The sequence below is a fragment of the Acomys russatus genome, chromosome 14, assembly GCF_903995435.1.
Source record: "Acomys russatus chromosome 14, mAcoRus1.1, whole genome shotgun sequence".
In the NCBI taxonomy this organism is placed as follows: Eukaryota; Metazoa; Chordata; class Mammalia; order Rodentia; family Muridae; genus Acomys; species Acomys russatus.
The window spans coordinates 50,934,460-50,952,613 of record NC_067150.1 but is presented as its reverse complement, the minus strand read 5'-3'; the positions used below and the strand labels follow the sequence as shown (position 1 = coordinate 50,952,613).

Sequence of the window (18,154 nt, the reverse complement as noted above, 5' to 3'; positions counted from 1 at the left end):
AAACCCCATCTGACCTCCTTCCCCCAACCCCTCCCTCATTGAGAAAACTGAACAAAGGAATGGCGCCAAAAGCTCACTTCCGCATTTCTGGCAACCTATGCAACCCACCTTTCTGACATGGCTAGCCTACCTAATGCTCACCCAGGGCTTAGCTTTTGAACATACCTGGGCAAGCCCAGCTCCTAGTTGACATGTCATCACCCACTTGCCTAAGGTCTATAAAACCTCCCTGCCTTAGCAGAGGGATTGACTTCCTCAGACCCATTCTTCTTTGGGATTGATGAACCCGCCTGGAGCAGTACCTAATAAACCTGCATTTATCTGCTTTTAATTGGGTCTGATCTGGCGTATGTTTGTGTGTGTGTGTGTGTGTAAGAGAGAGAGAGAGAGAGACAGACACAGAGACAGATGGCAGAGAGACAGAGACAGAAAATCTACCTAATAAAGAGTATCTTTGCCAGGTATGGTGGCGCAGGCCTTTAATCGCAGCACTCAGGAGGCAAAAGCAGGCAGATCTCTGAGTTTGAGGCCAGCCTGTTCCAGGATAGCCAGAGCTGTTGCATAGAGAAACCCTGTCTCAAAAAAAAAAAAAAAAGGGTATCTCTTCAGCTTGGCATAGTGCCACATGTCTTTAATCCCAGCATTCGGAAGGCAGAGGCAGGTGGATCTCTGTTGGTTCAAGGCTAGCCTGGTCTCTCAAGTGAGTTCCAGGACAGCCAGAGCTACACAGAGAAACCTTGTCTCAAAAAAGACAAAAATGGTATATGTGTGTGCTGGAGACATGATTCAGCAGTTAAGAGCATCGGTTGCTGTTCTAGAGGACGTGGGTACAATTCCCAGCACCCTAACTACTGTCTAACAACTGTCTAAGATCTGAGACTCCAGTTCCAGGGGAAACCATGCCCTCTTCTAGCCTCTGTGGGTGCGTCACACACATGGTTCACAGACACGCAGGCAAACACTCATACATATACAAATAAGATCTCAAAAGAAACAAAACAAAAAACCCTTTAAGATAAAAAATGGAGATTGAGCCCGGCATGGTGGGGCACCATGGGCCTGTAATCCCAGCACTCGGGAGGCAGAGGCAGGTGGATCTCTGAGTTTGAGGCCAGCCTGGTCTACAAAGCGAGTCCAGGACAGCCAGGGACACAAAAGAAACCCTGTCTCAGAAAAAAAAAAAAAAAAATGGAGACTGAAGAGATGACTCAGTGAAGTGCTTGCCACACAGGCATGATGGCCAGAGTTCAATCTTACCACAAAAAAAAAAAAAAAAAAAAAAAAAAAAAAAAAGCCAGGTATGGTGGAATATGCTTATAACTGTGGTGCTGGGGTGGGGAAACAGGAGCTCACTGGGACTGGCTAGGCCACTCTAGACTACTGTCAACTCCCTACAGTGCATTGAGACCCACCTCTACATCTACCCCCCACCCTGCCCTGTGAACTGTGGGAGCACAAAAGGGGCTGGTCCTGCAGAACCAAAGCTGCAGGTTCTCCACCACACAGGGCAACAACAGGACTTCCAAGAGGATCCAGTATGGACAGTGCTGCAGAAGTCAGAGTCTCGAACCAGACCAATGACTCATTGCAAATGAACATTTGCAAGTAAAGTTGTGTGGACAAGCCAGGGGGTGGTGGCACACGACTTTAATCCCAGCACTTGGGAGGCAGAGACAGGCAGATCTCTGAGTTCAAGGCCAGCCTGGTCTACAAAGAGAGTCCAGGACAGCCAAGGCTACACAAAGAAACCCTGTCTCAAAAAAGCCAAAAAACAAAACAAAACTCAAACCCAAAAACAACAACAACAAAAAAGTTGTGTGGTCAAAAGGGTATACTGTGTGACACACTGCAGCTTCCATAGAGACATTTTTTTTAATTATTATTTTTTTATATTTTGTTTTCTGTGAGGGGGGAAGATTGCAAGGGTGGAAGGTAGATATGGAGAGACAGGAAGATGAGTAGGACTGGAGTACATGATGTGAAATTCACAAAGAATCAATAAAAAGTTTAGAGGAAAGGGGAGAGAGAGAGAGAGAGAGAGAGAGAGAGAGAGAGAGAGAGAGAGATCCTATCTGAAAATGGATGGTGCCTGGGGAACAACAAAGTTGTCCTCTGGCTTACACACACACACACACACACACACACACACACACACACACACACACACGATAAAAGTAAGCTTCCACACCACAGGACACTAGAAAAAGCAAGGTTTTTATTTTTAAAAAACATTTCTTTCTTTGTTTTTTTTTTTTTTTTTCAGTATCTGATATTTAACCAACTTTTTAAAATTCCAAAGGCTAACGCCATGGTAGAACAAGCCACTCTTGTTAAACCAAACCCTCGGAGAATCAGAGGAGCATTGGCCAGTGCAATCAGGAATGTACAAACACTCACAGATCAGAGCAGTCCCAGCTGACACACAGCTCCTCAGAGAAACAGAACCAGGACAAAGAGGAGGAGGAGAGAAAGGGCCTTCCAGAGGCAGAGACATGCCCTGCCACCCACATCCCTGGCCCCAAGTGTACCCCCAAATCCAGCTACCTACAGCCCGCCCTTTCCCAGCCTTGGTTAGAGACCAGGCTCTCCACAGCATGTTGCCGCAGCCACTTGGCACCTCTCATGAACCCTGGCTCAACCTAGCAGGCCTCGGAGAATGGATTTGTCCTCTCACCTTTGGGCAGGGACCAGGGAGGAAAAGCACTGGGACAAGGAAGATTGTTTCCGTGACAATGTGTTGGGAAAGAGTGATGGGGAGGGGTTAAAGCGAAAGGGGTGCACATAAAAGGGTGGGCATTAGATGGCGTGGCCCTGGGAGAAGAGCCAGATGGACATTGAGTTTTACCTGAGATGTATAGATTTGGTACAAACGACATACAAGGCTGGGTTCCACATTCAATCCACAAACCAGCATTGGGAGTTGAGGAAGAGATCTTTAGTCTGAGCTCAGGGAGTTGTCACCTACCGTCCTTTCTCCAGCACTGCTTGGATTTGTAATTTCCCCCCAGTTAACCTCCCAGCACAAGAGAAGAGAAACAGTGCCTATTCCTAGCACGGTTCCCACCCACCGCCTGTGCTTTGATTCCTTTCCTTGATAACTTCTGGCTTCCTCCCTATGGCCCTTCTAGAACCTTCAAAGGCACTGTCTTAGCAGATGAGAGTCCTGAGGAGATGAACAAGAGCTCTTTTTAGAAAAAAAAGTAGACAGGGGAAGACTCTGGCAAAGCCATCTACCTCTTACCGATCTTTTCCGCAAGAGGGTCGGAGATCTCTGCACCTGCTCTCTGCACTAAACCTGTCCCACCTGGGGCACTTCTACCTTATTTATGATGACTGGATCCTACAGAGTAGCCTGTAGCATATGGTGACTACAGTCCTGCAGCTGGCATGAGCGAGCTCTGCCAAGAAGGGCCCAACACTGTTGGATGCCACTGCCCAGTCAAGCCGCTGTGACAAATGCAGTTGGCTATGCAGTAAGGTACACCAACTGCTGGCCCTTATGTCAAATTCCCTGCCTTCCTGTTGCTTATGCCCAAGACCTTGGAAGCGTCTGTGAGCACCGGGGATACCAAAGTCCTTGTTCCTTTGTCCTGCCAAAGAGGGACTGCCCCAGAACGGGGATTCGGGGACCTCTGACCTCAGCCCCAACCCCTTCCTCTCCTGCAGGCAGCACATTCCCAAATGCAGCTAACCAGCTCTTCCAGGGCCAGCCCAGTCACTCAGCTCAGAGCACCAAGACGGCTCTCTTGCAAAGGGCCAGCCATGAACTCTCTTCTCCACCCACCTCCCAGCCTTCTCACAGGCCCCAGTGCCTGGCTCCCTGAAGAGAAGTCCTGTGGGGTTCAGAACAAAGGTTCTGAGGGGTCTGAGTGGGGTCACAGAATCTGGGGAGGCAACAGAGCTCACACAGGCAGTCTGTGCCTCTATTATCCCCCAAGCACCCACACACCATGTACTGGAGTATGTCATGTGACAACAAGCAGCAATCCAGGTAGCAAAGTATGCTCTTTGTCCCTGGGGGTGGCCTCCAGGGCTCTGTCAGTGTGCCAGAACCATTGCTTACAAAAACAAACAAACAAAAAAAAAAACCAAGTTAATGTTTTCTATCACTTAAGTGGTTGCTGAAGCTTAGTGTACAGAACTTCTCAACTGATACACACACACACACACACACACACACACACACACACACACACACACACACACACACACACACACACAATCTAACATTTTGTTTGAGTCCAAAAATTGTAGGAGCCAGTTAATCTGTAAACAGGAACAACTTCAGATCACTCACTGAGGAACAAAGTGTTAGGGGAGGGGCTGGAGGAAGGATCTAGAATATGTTCCTTCATTCTCAGTCCCAGCACAGCCTCAGTATAACCCCCCAGGAATCCTTTGGTAGAGACAGCACCCAGAGCATCCGTGAAGAAGGTGTGGGGATGAAGACCAGGTGGCTGTTACCTGTACACAGGAGAGAAGCTTAGATCAGAGGAAAGGCCCAGAGACCCTGCTCCCTGGGACAGTGGGCCAGAGTGCGAGCTGTAGTGCCTTGCACACATACCCAACCTTGCTTAGGGCCGAGTCCAGTCAAGGCTGTGGCAGCCTGGTCCTTACCTTCTACCTCCAATCCCAAAGGTATTAAGAAGAGAAAGGGCTTCACCTGTCCCCTGGGAGTGGACCACCCCAGTTCAAGGAACATAACTGCTGTTCCAGCCGAGAGATTCGGAATGCCAGATAGGACGAGGATGCCAGTAAGAAGCAGATCCTGGGGAGACAGGGGCAGCGAGGGCTTGACGTTTGTTCTTGAGTCTCTGGTTTTGCTTTGACTTAAAGATTTGTTTTATTTGTGTGTGTGTGTGCGCACGCAGGTGCCCACAGAGGTCAGATGAGAGCATTAGGTCATCTAGAACTGAAGTTACAGGTGGTTGTGAACTGTCCCACATGGCTGCTAGGAAACAGAACTCCTGGACCTCTCTCCAGCCCCTGTTTTGTTTTGTTGAGACAGGGTTACATGCAGTCCAGGCTGACCTCAGACAAGATATGTAGTCAAAGATGGCCTTGAAATCTGAGCCTTCTGCTTCCACCTTCCAACTGCTAGGATTGTAGGTGCCACCATTCCTGGTTTATACAGTGCTGGGGGTCAAGCCCAGGGCTTTGTGGACCCTAGGCCAGAACCCTTCAGCTGAGTTAGATCTCCCACTGTTTTTTTGGTTTTGTTTGCTTTGTTTGTTTGGGTTTTTTTGTTTTGTTTTGTTTTTTGTTTTTTTGAGACAGGGTTTCTCTGTGTAGCCTTGACTGTCCTGGACTCACTTTGTAGACCAGGTTGGCCTCAAACTCACAGTGACCCGCCTGCCTCTGCCTCCCAAGTGCTGGGATTAAAGGCGTGCGCCACCACTGCCCAGCTTGGTTTGCTTTTTGAGACGCTCTGAATACATATCCCAGCCTGGCCTGGGACTTATTAAGTAGTCCAGACTGGCCTCAAATCCACGGTCTTCCTGCATGTGTTGCAGCACGGGATTACAGGTGTGCTCATCGTGTACATTGCTAGGCGTTAAACTTTTCTCCTGAAGAAAGGGGATTGTTGGAGGCTCAGCAGAAACGGCATCAGAACCATCCTGGCCCCCAGATTGGAGGGCTTAGAGAGCCCTTTGCTCCTGCTCATTAAACAGGCCCTGACCTTCTTCTTCTTTGAGGCCACAGAGGTGGCGTGAGCCTCATTCTCACCAAAACGTCCTCACAGCTAGCAGGAATTCCAGGCCCTTCGGCTGAACCACGGAGGAAGCCATAGACAGACACCCAAAAGTGTCTTCTACTTTCCCTCTTACTAGCCACCTTGGCTCTTCCTACACCCCCTCCGCCAGTGGCCATTAAGATGATATCACTCTGTAAGGCAGCAGGCCCACTCCCCTAGAGGGGCTGAGGTTGAAAAATCAAACCTAGACTGCAGAGACAGAGGGCATGGATGACAAAGGGTTAACTACCTAAAAGCCTTTCTTTGGTGGACTGAGAAAGTCCAGACAGGAAAGCTGACTTGACTCATGATGACCCTGGTGGAAGATTCTGAGTGCCACACACCAAACCCAATGGCTGCGGCCCTTCAGCTGTTGTGATTAAAGAACAGTTCTGTTCTGGACGTGCCCTCTCCTGCCTCCATCAATGCCTCTCTAACATTTGGTGCCAAAACCAGGAAGAGGATTTGGAGTCCCACATCCCAGCGCCTCTCTCTCTGGGTGACCTTTCCTATCTCCCCTTACCCATTTCACTCTTTTTTCTGAGACCCATAGCACTGGGTACACGGCTGCTTGCTAAGCTTACTCGGGCATAAGAGCCACAAGTCTCAAGTTGAAACCTCTGAGTTTTTAGTCTGCCAAGTAAATGTGTCTTTTCTGTCATCTGCCTTCCTTTTTCTTCCTCATCCCCTTTACTCTCTCCCAATATCCAGAGCAATTGGAAGGTAAGGCCTGGCTAATGTCTGGAGGTGCCCCAGCCCCAGGCCCTCTCCAGAACTCTGGGAACTCTTCTGCTTTTTCATCTGATTTCTGCACATCAGGCTCATCCTCCAGCTGCACTCTATAGCCCTAGGTGATGGCTTGGGGAACGACCATAGCCTCTCTTCCAGCCTGGGTCAAATGAGAAACTCTGTCTTGATACATAAGATGGAGAGCCATCAGAAAAGACACTTCGTGTTAGCTTACGGCTTCCATGTGTACAGGTATGTACATGCACTCACATACATTTGAACATGCATACATATATGCATATGTTTAAAACAAAAAAGGCTGGGTGTGGTGGAGCACACCTTTAACCCCAGCACTCAGGAGGCAGAGGCAGGTAGATCACTGTAAGTTTGAGGCCAGACTGGTATACAAGTGAGTCCAGGACAGCCGAGGCTAGCACAGAGAGACCCTGTCTCGAAAAACCAAAATGTAGGGGGGAAAAAAAAAAAAAAAAAAAAATATATATATATATATATATATATATATATATTAGGAGAAATATATATATTAGGAGAAAGGGATGCAGACAAGCCAGGATCCTGAAAATTGTTCTAATGGAAGGCAGTGGGAAGACTATGTGTTTCCCTGGCTAGCACTTCTCTCAGTTATCTGATGGGCTCCCCAATTCTGTTAGCCCCCTCTCTCTCCAAGCCAGGGTAGCAACTTATCCTTTCCTCAACAGTTTACTCTGCCCCTTGCCAGAGCACCGCCTGAAGCCTAAATACAGGAACTCAGAAATGAAGCTGGAAGGATGGGCCGTGAGGCCTTCAGAAACCACCCAAGAGCTTGGAGTTGATTTGGAGTATTCCCTCGAATCTAGGTAACAACCACACCACCCTCCAAACCCCGAGTTCAAACCCCTAATCACCACCACCTCCCCACGCCATACAGACACCTACATCACAAAGATGACTTTGAGGAGCTGGGAATCCCACAGCCTCAACGCCTGCTCCGTGCTGGGCTCTTCCTCCAAGGCGTCTTCCTCACAGACGGTCTCTGCAATGGGAGAGCGGCTCGGGGGGCATCTTCCTGGGGCACGAGGGGTCCCAAGCAGAGTGGGGCAGCTCCCCCTCCCGTCATGTGCTGAAGCTGCCTGGGCTCTTGGACTTTCCATAACGATTTGGAGAAAGAAAGAAAGAGCTCTCAGAAGCCTGCCTGGCCACGCCGGGCTCTTTGCATAGAAGTAAGAAAAAAGGTTGAGCCTTAGCAAGCAGTTGCCACTGACGGAGATTCTGAACTCACCAGACGCTGGCGGCTTCCTGGGGGCGAAGCAGCTATCTGTGGAGTCTGTGGGTATCCGGGAGACACAAGAGACAGTGTCTGGGAGTGACGGGGATGGGGAGGCTGGGCACACTTTTCTCCACTTCATCTCAGGGATAAGGACTTCCTGCAGAGAAGACATAATGTGACTGCCCCTTCTCCTGAGGAGCCCACTCCAGGGTTATCAGGATTTTCCCCAGCTGTTGCCCATTCAGATGCCTACTCAGGAGTAAAAACAACACGTCTCTCCTACCTACTCTCTGGCTGAGACATCCCTCTGCCAGATAACATCTTTTATGTATTAATTAATGGCTGTAGTTATATCACACAATATTATTACTAAAAAGTCATTAGATTGAGTTTTACATAATTTTAAACAATTTCATACGTCTCCACAGTGCGTTGTAACCACACGTCTCCCACTACCTTCCCCCCGCCCACCCACCCAGCTGATCCGTTTTGTCTTCGCAGCCAGCCCCATTCCTACTTTCATGTCTGTTGTGTTTTTGTTATTGTTTTTAAACCCCTGAGTTTAACTGGAGCTCCTCATGTGAGCATGGGCACCTCACCAGCAGCTGAGCCACCATCAGAAAATGAGGCCCCTCCCCCCAGCACTATCCTTGAAGACCACAGTGAAGAGGTACAGTAGCTCTCTGAGGTCAGACAACCCAGGTACATGGCCAGATCTGAGGTCAAGACTGCCTCAGACAGTACAAATGAAGGCCTCTTCTAATTCAGTCTCTAACGGTGAACGAGCCACTGACCTTGGCAGAGGGGACTCACAGCTCTCATCAGTACAAAAGGGAACATCGCCTTCTGTCCCTCGCATGGTGTTCTGTTCCCTGCATGCTTGGCTAAATGCTTAATAGTTACTGAGGAGGCACCACACACGTTGAGGTTATTACTGCTCTATCTCTGCCCTCAAGACTCAGCTCTCCCTACGCAGGGCCTCAGCTCCTCAAGGGAACTGCTGGAGTATCAGCCAAGTGGAAGTCTGGCTTGTCAGTGACAACCCTTGGGGCCCTTTTTTCTGTTTATAATGGTTTGCGGGGGCGGCAGGGTCTGCTTGTATGTCTGTGTAACCACATGTACTCAGCTAGCTCAGGAGAGGCCAGAAGAGGGCATTGGATCCCCTAGGACTGGAGTTACAGACGGTTGTGAACCACCACACGGGTGCTGGGAATTGAACTCAGGTCCTCTGCAAGAGCAGCAACTGCTCTTAACCACTGAACCACCTCTCCAGTGCCTGGCTCTGGAGTCCTTGTCTAAAAAGATGTCTGCGGCTTTGAAAGTCCTCCTTCCTCCACCAACAGGTGACAGAAGACTGGCTTTGCATCCATTTGGCTCAGGACTCGCAGTGCTTAAGGGATAGACCTTTGTTCAAAGTCAGGAACCCCACCGGGGACCTCTGCGGTCTACATGGCACGTGGTCTAGGACACCCTCTGGCACAGAGTGGCCGCTGGCGCTAGAACCTGGTGTGTTAATTCTACATGGCGGTCCCAAAGTTTTGAAGGCCGGCTCACTCTCAGGCTCTCGCTCCCAGCCTCAGCTCTCACCGGAGATTCGCACTTGGCTTCCTCCGGAAATCTCCTTACACTCAGACTCTTCTTGCTGGAGGGCTGGAAAGGAAAGGGAAAAGGCACGATCAAACACAGGGAGGCCCCTGCAAATAAGCTCTGGGTGTCAGGCGGAGTGCTGGTTACAGCATTTGTGCACGGTGGGTGGGTAGGGGGCGCTTTGTACTAGTGTAGAGGGGCAAATCCCAGAGAACTCATCTTCCGTGCCCCTGCCTCCTCCTCTCTCCTTCCTCACCTTGGCCAGAGGACATGCTGAGAAGCAGCTGACAGCCCTGTTTACGTGTATACTAAGGAGGCATAGGTAAGGGCAGACGTACATATGAGGACACACAAGGACAAGCCAAAAGATATGCTTGGCAATGCAAAGTCCAAATGCAGCCTCTGGTGCATTGAGCCCCACCTTTCAGGTCGCCCCCCTTCTCATTCCCCAGTGCTAGAGGGACAAGCTAATCTGCCCTAAAAGCCCTGGGTGCAGCCTCCCAGCTCAGCCCTCGCCTCCGGGTTCTATACCTGCAGGTGAGTGCAGACTCTTCTCAGCATGTCATAGACACTGTCCCGGGAGAGCAGAGACACAAAGACGTACTAGGACATGAAAAGAAAACAGAAAGGTCTTGAGTGAGATGGGACTCCTTGCTGTACCAGTAGGTTCAGGTCCATGGATTGCGGGTGAGCCTGGATGTCCATGTGGCTGTGAGACCCAATAAGACCTCCAACCTGGGAAAGTTTCTTCTAGCTCGTAAGCTTGAAACATCTGCTGGAAAGTTACAGGGCAAGGAGAGGTCAAGGCCTGGGAACAGGGCGGCATCGGGCCATGAGTTTCTGGAGCTATGATGGGGAAAAGAACAGATGTTGGCCCAGAGACTCACAGACCTTCTGGCTGGTGTTGGTAGTGATGGCCAGTCCATTGGGAAGGAGCCGTGCCATCTTGTGCTTTTTGACCAACTGCACAGATACCACAGGAATGACCACCTGAGGGAGAGAAGGGGGGCGGGGGGCGGGGAGAGATGTTTCTGTCAGGACTAACCCCTAAGAACACAGGCCCTCGGCTCTCTGCACTGGGGCAAGGGACAGACATGTCGAGCACTCAGGAAATACCGCACAGCCTGGTGAAGCCACGTCTGTGTGTGGTAACAAACGGCATCGAGACCTTCCACCTTCTCACTGGGTGGGGGGACCCCTTCCAGCTATCCCCACCTCCTCCCCCAGCCTTGATAACTCACTGCTTCAGACTCAGAGTCCCTTGAGCTGGCTTTTAGTCACACTAATGACTCCCCCTAAAAATGACAGCACACACTGACCCTGAGAGCATTTCTGAGATAGCTGAAGGCAGCACAACTGAGCTGTCAATTGTTCAGATGTAGGATCAAGCTCGGGGCCTGTTTTAGAAGGGAAACTATGTCCCTGAAGATGAAATGAGAGACCATGATGCTGGTGTCAACCTGTGCTGAGCACACTGAGGGACAACAATGGCCCAAGGCATGCCCACAGGCCAGGAGGCTGTCCCTCTCCTGGTCCCCAGCAGAGGCCTTCCTGGGCGATAGCAACCCTTACCCCCTTTACTACCTTGATATCCTTGCCGAAGAGGCTGGCATGGAAGCAGAGCCAGTTGGGGGAGATATAGAGCCGGCCATGGAGAAGGAGGTCTCTCTGGAGGGCACAGGAACATGCTGAGAAGCCACAGGAGAAAAGAGTCATGAGTAAGGTTAACCCAGAGCACCCACCTTTTCACCTGCCCTCGGCCTCTACTGTCCCCCCACCCCACACAAACGATCTATTCCACAAGCACTCAAAGGGTCCTTTTGAGAATCCTGAGTGTCCCACTCTACGTCACCAGACTGCTACATGTTTCCTCTTTCTCCATTACCCACAAGATCTGAGCAACTTCCTGTCCGGGTCTCCAGCCCTGGATTTCTGTTACCTCAGAAAGAGGCTTTACCCTGCCCAGAGAAGGGTCTAGATTGGATAAATATTCCTACATGCTAAGTGAGAGGCAACGGTCAACATTCACGGATAAGAGGAGAGCAGAACGCTGACAGTCTTACCTTTCCTCAAGCAAACGTGCATGCCTCCACTCCACATCCCAACCCACCCTGTCTCCTCATGCTTTTGAAGAAAAAAGGACCAACTGCATCTAAACTGTCCCCATATGTAAATTAAGCATAAGGGCTCACAAGTAAAGGCCTGAGCACTGGAAACAGCTCACCTTTGAGAACCATCTCCTCCAAGGGGATGTCTTTAAACAGTTTGTGGTACTGCTGGTTGTATTTGCCCAGGAGTATCTGCAAACATAAGGCCCAACTCTGAGAGGCTGGAGATCAGACCACCACAGGGCCTTGCTCCAGCCACCAGGAGAACATGCCACAGCTCAGCTCCTATTAATGCTGAGTCCTGACAGGGAACCAGAGACTAGAGGGGACACACCATCTACACCAAGGCAAGGGCACTCACTCAGGTCCCCTGGGTTCCTGTCAACAGGCCTGGTGGCCAAGGGGTCAATAGTGAGTATGGGCATCCCAGGGCGCCTCCCTCAGTGAGCAGTACAAAGGCAGCCTCCCTCCCCCGCCCACTTACCCCTTCCCGGCCATACCCCCCCCCCCACACACACACTTACCCCTTCCCGGCCACACTTCTTTATTTCTTCACCCTTCGAGCCTTCTGACCAGGGCATACTGCAAAGGAGACATTCCATTCCAGGGACAAGGAACCCTTGAGTCCTACCCATGCACCCTCGGTGCCAATTCTGACCTGGCTTTGAGCCAAAAGATTGGAGCAGAGACCGGAGGCTAAGTTCTTCTCTAAGACACACGGTAAAATGATAGGAACTACATGCACACTGCTCGTCTCTGGGAAGGCCCCTTCCCAAGTGGATCTGAGCGTCACTCCTGCAAAGGTATGCTTGGCCTGAGCCTCAGTATCCTGAGATGCTAATTTCTCCAGCCAAGGAGTGGGCAGAGGCATAAGCAACGTGGGTCCAGGGACCACAGTTCAGCAGCATACAAGATGGAAGCCTTAGACTCCCAGCTCCAGGGCCATGATCCGCACAGATCTGCTGCCCTCCTTGCAGCCTCAGTGAGGCACTCAGCACACTCAACTGACTGAGCAGGACAGAATGCGGTGAAATACAAAGCTTTGCCCTGGCTGGGTTGGCCCAATGACGGGTGGGCAGGGTGGAGACTAGTAACCTGAGAAGCCTGGCCCCTGCCACATCCAGTGCACTGGGGCAGGCTGGAGGGTGGGAGGCAGAGGCTTCAGCAGGTTGTGCCCACCCTACAAGGCACACTAAGGGGTTCTGCCTGACTCATTCTTAAGGTCCCTCTCTCTGTCTTATATCCATATGTGTGCAAGTGTGAATGTATGTACGTGTGTGTGTGTGTGTGTGTGTGTGTGTGTGTGTGTAGGTCAGAGGACACCCTTGAGTGTCACCCTTAGGAAAGCTATCCACCTCTTTTGAGGCAGGATCTCTCACCAGTCCAATTGGGCTAGATTGGCTGTCCAGCAGACCTCAGAGACCCTCCTGTCTCTGTCTCTACCTCCGCAGCACCAGAATTACAAACACACATCACCACAATCTTCCTTTCCCATGGGCACTGAGATTGAATTCAGCTCCTCATGCTTAGACAATGCTTTGATGACTGAGGCCTCTTCCCGGCCCCCGAGGGTCCCCTCGGTAGCAGCTCCGGACTTCTCTCTAACTGGGAAGGGGCCTTACCTGTTATCTGGTGACTCCTGGACCCTTCCTGGTTTCTCTGTGCAAGGCACGGAGCTCTTTAGAGGTGCCATCTTTCCATGCATTTGCTGGTTGCTAGAGAGAAACGTGTTCATGTAAGAAAGGGGAGTTTGGGTGCTTCTTTTCCTACTAGCCTCGCTGTGTCCAAGGCAGCTGCTCTGTCCCCTACTCTTGCTTGATGGACAGGGTAAAGTTTAAGATGTCATAATTTGGAACCACCTTCAAAATGCTGTGCCCCAGTGAGCAGCATTCTGAGAGGGAACTCATTTCCCCACATCCAAACACTACTCTGAATATATTAGCCTTTTCTCACCTCTGCCAATTTAACAGGCAAAATTACATAACCTTCGTTTGCATTTTGTCACTGGTGTCTCCCACAGCGTATTGCTTGAAAATCTAAAGTTTAGTTAATGCCTGGCCCTGGGGGTGGGGGTTGGGGGGAAATCAGCTTGTCTGCCTCCTTTTAGCTGGAGCGGAGCCTCCAGCCCCACCCTGGAGGAAGGACAGCAACTGTACACTATCAGGTTCTGGGAAAGGCCGCTGTGGCACAGGATCCTTTATCAACCATTAGACATGTGGAAGGTGGATTCCAGTCAATGCACAAGTGAGTGTAACTGGGAGCGGTGGGGCTGCCCCAGACTAGGAAGTGGTGGCCTCAGTCACCTTCAGACAACCGGAGAACCTCAGCCATGACAGCCAAACTAGCTCAAAACTGTCCCGGAAGGAAGGAGATGCTCTTCCTATGGGCAGGTGGGCCTCGCCCACCCTCCCCCCGCCAGCCTGTGAGGTCCTGCCTCCACTCACCAGTTCCGCAGGCAAGACTAGGAGCCCCCATTCGTGCTTTTCCATCAGTAAAGCCTGAGATGTTGGCGTAACCCCAACTGAGCGAGCTCAGGCGTTCTCAAGTGAAGAGGGGTGGCCCAGAAGCAGGTTCAACACAGGGCAGTTCAAAGTCTAGGCTCTAACAAAGTCCTGCCTGCTGCCCCCGCTCTATGCGGACGGCTGGAACTGGAAGCCTGAGAATCCCCAAGGCTTTTCGGAGACAGGGTGTCTCTGCGTGTAGCCTTGGCTGCACTCTCAGTTCTGCGCCTGGACCAAGGCAAAGCTCCCTTTTCAGGCTCAGCGTGCAAAGTGCTCCTTTGCAAACAGGAAGACAAGGATCAAACCTCAGAACCCACATGAAAACACTGGGAACGGGGCACACACACTGCGGAAGCAGAGACAGGAAGTGGGCTCACTGGGCAGCCAGCCAAATTCCAGGCCGATGAGAGACCCTGCCTCAAAAAACACAAGGTCCTTAATTCCATGCCAGGGATGGTGGCTAACGCTTTTAATCCGAGCACTCGGGAGGCAGAGGCAGGCGGATCACTGTGAGTTTGAGGCCAGCCTGGTCTACAAAGCAAGTCCAGGACAGCCAGGGCTACAAGAGAAACCCGTCTCGAAAAACTAAAAAACAAACCAAAACCAAAACAAAACGCGAGGTCAGCTCCTGAGGAATGCCACCAAGGCTGATCTTTGGCTTCCTTGCGTGCGTACACATATGTGCACGCACAGCTGCAACACACTTGTGTGCCCTCACATGCACATGCAAACAAACAAACGCAGCATCTTCTTTAAAACAGAATCACAGACTTAGCCCAACATCTCCTGGGACCCAGCTTTTCCAGTCTGATGCTCCCCAACCCCAACACTGCATCAGTCAGGTAACAACCCTGACCAGAGACAGGCAACCTCATTCATAAAATTGGCCGAGTCACAGGTGACCTGGTGACCCTTGGTACTCGGCCTCACATGTATGACACCACAAGTTCTCTACTGCATGAAGTTTCATCCAGTGATGAGCAACTCATATCTAGTTCCCTGAGATTATTACCCTACCCAGTGACATCATCACTGTCTTGGTTCCTTGCACTATGTTTGCACAATGGAATATTTCTCTGTGGTTAAAAGAGACAGGACTGCACTTACTGAATAAAAGGACACTATATTAGTGATTTGACCCTTGGGTTCCTAAGGTTAGTTTCTGGGTGTTTGGCTTCATCACTTTTCACTTGCAGAGGGGCTTTCTCTTAACTTTTCATATTTGCAGTAGAGAATATGGTAAACAAAGAGCATTTACAAAAGATTGAAATCATCCATTAAAAAAAAAAATCCCTAAAAGTTGCTGAATGGTTAAAAAAAAAAAAGTTGCTTGCACACACCTTTAATCCTAACACTCGGGAGGCAGAGGCAGGAGGATTGCTGTGAGTTTGAGGGAAGCCTGATCTACAAAGTGAGTCTAGGACAGCCAAAGCTACATTGAGAAACCCTGTCTCAAAAAAATAAAAATAGAGAATAAGGAAGGGAGGGGGGAATAGAGTTGAGCATTGTAGCGCTTGGGAGGCAGAGGCTACCCTGGTCAAGCCAACTAGAACTACATATTAAGACTCTGTCTTGAAACACAGAAAAGAGCTGGTGAGATGGCTCATGGGTTAAAGTGTTTGCCACTAAACTGAAGACCTGACTCTAATCCCTGGGAGCCACGTGGTAGAAGAACTGACTCCCATGAAATTTTCCACTGACATCCACACTCATGCAGTATCACATGGATGTCACCTGCACCATACACACACATGCTCGTGTACACATACACACAAATAAACAAATGTAATAAAAATATGGTCGTGCATGCCTTTAATCCCAGCACTCACTGTGAGTTCGAGGCCAGTCTGGTCTACAGAGTGAGTCCAGGATAGCCAGAGCTACACAGAGAAACCCTGTCTCAGAAAAAAAAATTAAAAATAAATAGTAGCAACGATGGAGTATGAAGGCCTTTGGGCTAGGTGGCTATCTAGGACTCACATTAGAGCCTGTCAGGCCGGAGGGCACATGGTAACTTGACCAAGAGGACCAGAAGGGAACGTTAAGAACATCGTGCTCAGCCTTCTGCCTGACCCTGCTGGCAGCTGACACCTACCCCCTGCCATCAATTTTTCCTGAAAGCATTTTCTCATAGTCCAAGGGCCATAAATCAGGCCCACTGCTCTTAGTCCCACCTATCCCTGTATTTAAACTGTGGACTTAACACATAATCTAACATTTAAAAAAACTAATGTGTATATGTGTATGCCTGAGTATGGTCTGAACACTAGTGCAGTGTGCTCAGCAGCCAGAGGCATTGGCTCCCCTGGATCTGGAGTTACAGGTGACTGTGAGCTGCCTAATGTAAGTGCTGGGTACCAAACCCAGATCCTCTGCAAGAGCAGTCCATGTCCTTGACCACTGAGCCATCTCTCCAGCCTGAATTTTGTATTTCTTCCCTCAAATCCACAATAACTACTGCCATGAAAAGGATGGAGCAGAGAAATGGCAAAAATCTTTCAACAGTAAAAGGAGGACCCAGGATTGGAAAACTCAGACAAGGTCCTTTCCTGAGCTGAGCTGGGTCTAAGGGCAGGCAAGCCTAGGAGCAGACACAGCACAGGGGGGATCTGGAGCCCCGCTGAGGTGCAGAACTCCTGCCCATGCCTTATTTCCTGGAACCTTACTGAGGTTATCGCTGCTCCTGGTCTGGGGTCTATCATGGGGCAACAGGGTGGGCTCTGCAGCAGCGGCAACAGCAGCAGCAGCAGCAGCAGCAGTGGGAAGTGTCAAGAAAAGGTGGCCAGTGAGTCGGACCCAGGGATGCAGGACTAGCTGCCCCCACAGACATCACAGACAGGCCCCATGGGTCAATATCTTCTCCAGACAGACACTCCCAAATGTACATCTCTAACCTGGGCAACTCATTGCCTCCTCAACTTCAGCTCTGGGCTCCAAACCACCTGATCTCCACCCCTAAGACTGCTTCCTTCCTTTCATCCTTCCCTCCTTCTTTCTACAAGACAGGGTTTCTCTGTGTAGCCTTGGCTGTCCTGGACTCACTTTGTAGGCCAGGCTGGCCCTAACGCACAGCGATCCACCTGTTTCTGTCCCCCAGAGTGCTGGGATTACAGGTGTGCACCACCACGCCGAGCTAGGACTGCTTCTTTCTAAGCACCCAGGATCTAGGAAAGGTCCTACCCTCACACAGTTAGCCCCAGCCAGACTCTTCAATTCCTTCTCTCTCCAGCCCACATGATTCTGAGAGTCTGACCACAACCTAATCACAGTGTCTGTTTCTCCATTGTTGCTACAGCAGGCAAGCCCAGGCCACTATTGTCTTATTCCCACCTTGGAATCTGGCAACTTCTCCCTCGCCATGCCTGCCCCAGCCTCACCCTCACACACTGCGTCTCTCTTCCATTCACAGCCATCTGCCAGCCAGTTCTCTGGAGAATGCCATGCAGTTCCCCACCCGTGTCTGCCACTCCTAATCTTCCTGACTGACTGACTGACTGACTCTCTCTCTCTCTCTCTCTCTCTCCATCCCTCCTTCACTTTCTTTCTCTCACTCCCTTTCTCTCCCTCCCCCCCTCCCCCACTCTTTTTTCTGTTTGCTGTTTTTTGAGAAAGGGTCTCACTACCCAGCCCCGTTGTCCTGGAACTCACTCACTATGTAGACCAAGCCTGATCTCACAGAGACGTACCTGCCTCTGCTTCCCCGGTGTTGGAATTAGAGTTCACCGCCATGTCCAACCCTGAAAGTCTTCTTACCCTCACAGCTTGCCACTTTACCACACCCAGCTCAGCTGAGTGCCTCACTTTCTTCTTCAGATCAGCCTCTCCCAGTGGAAGCCCTTCCCCTGATTATCCACCTGGAGAGTTTGGGGCCTTCTCTGAACCATCAGTTCAAATGCCTCCCTTTGTGTGATGTTCCACTTCCTTTACTGGCTCCCTCCCTCGTCTGTGTGCCTTACACACACACACACACACACACACACACACACACACACACACACATTGCCTTTGCTGCTTTGTTTCCATGTCTTCCTTCCTCAGTTGACTTTGGGCTGTAGGCAGGTGTGTCTGCACCCCAGCACACCCCAGCACTTAGTGTTTGCTGAAGGGAGGAAGGGAGCAGAGACAGAGAGGAATAGAGAGAGAGCCTGAGTGCTTCTTGACCCCAAAGGAGGGAAGAGAAGAAGGGGACAAAAGCAGTCAGAATAAGTGGTGGTACCTCACCGGAAAG

The 18,154-nt window shown here is 50.5% G+C and overlaps 1 protein-coding gene across 2 annotated transcripts in view; it reads right to left on the bottom strand.

Annotated features, from left to right (window-relative positions):
* Positions 1–4,659: 4,659 nt before the first annotated feature.
* The window catches only part of Gramd2a (GRAM domain containing 2A), a 34,775-nt gene continuing 21,280 nt past the window's right edge, over positions 4,660–18,154 (bottom strand). Inside the window, exons 2-11 of one of the 2 annotated variants that reach the window (XM_051156605.1) lie at positions 13,048–13,140; positions 11,950–12,007; positions 11,542–11,617; positions 10,902–11,005; positions 10,209–10,307; positions 9,849–9,920; positions 9,285–9,380; positions 7,743–7,887; positions 7,400–7,496; positions 4,660–4,768 (exon numbers count right to left, since the gene is read on the bottom strand). In XM_051156605.1, the coding sequence (XP_051012562.1) occupies positions 4,660–4,768; positions 7,400–7,496; positions 7,743–7,887; positions 9,285–9,380; positions 9,849–9,920; positions 10,209–10,307; positions 10,902–11,005; positions 11,542–11,617; positions 11,950–12,007; positions 13,048–13,140 (949 nt within the window). Of the gene's footprint in view, positions 4,769–7,399; positions 7,497–7,742; positions 7,888–9,284; positions 9,381–9,848; positions 9,921–10,208; positions 10,308–10,901; positions 11,006–11,541; positions 11,618–11,949; positions 12,008–13,047; positions 13,723–18,154 lie in introns of those variants that run through there. The other variant, XM_051156606.1, reaches the window with a different exon arrangement.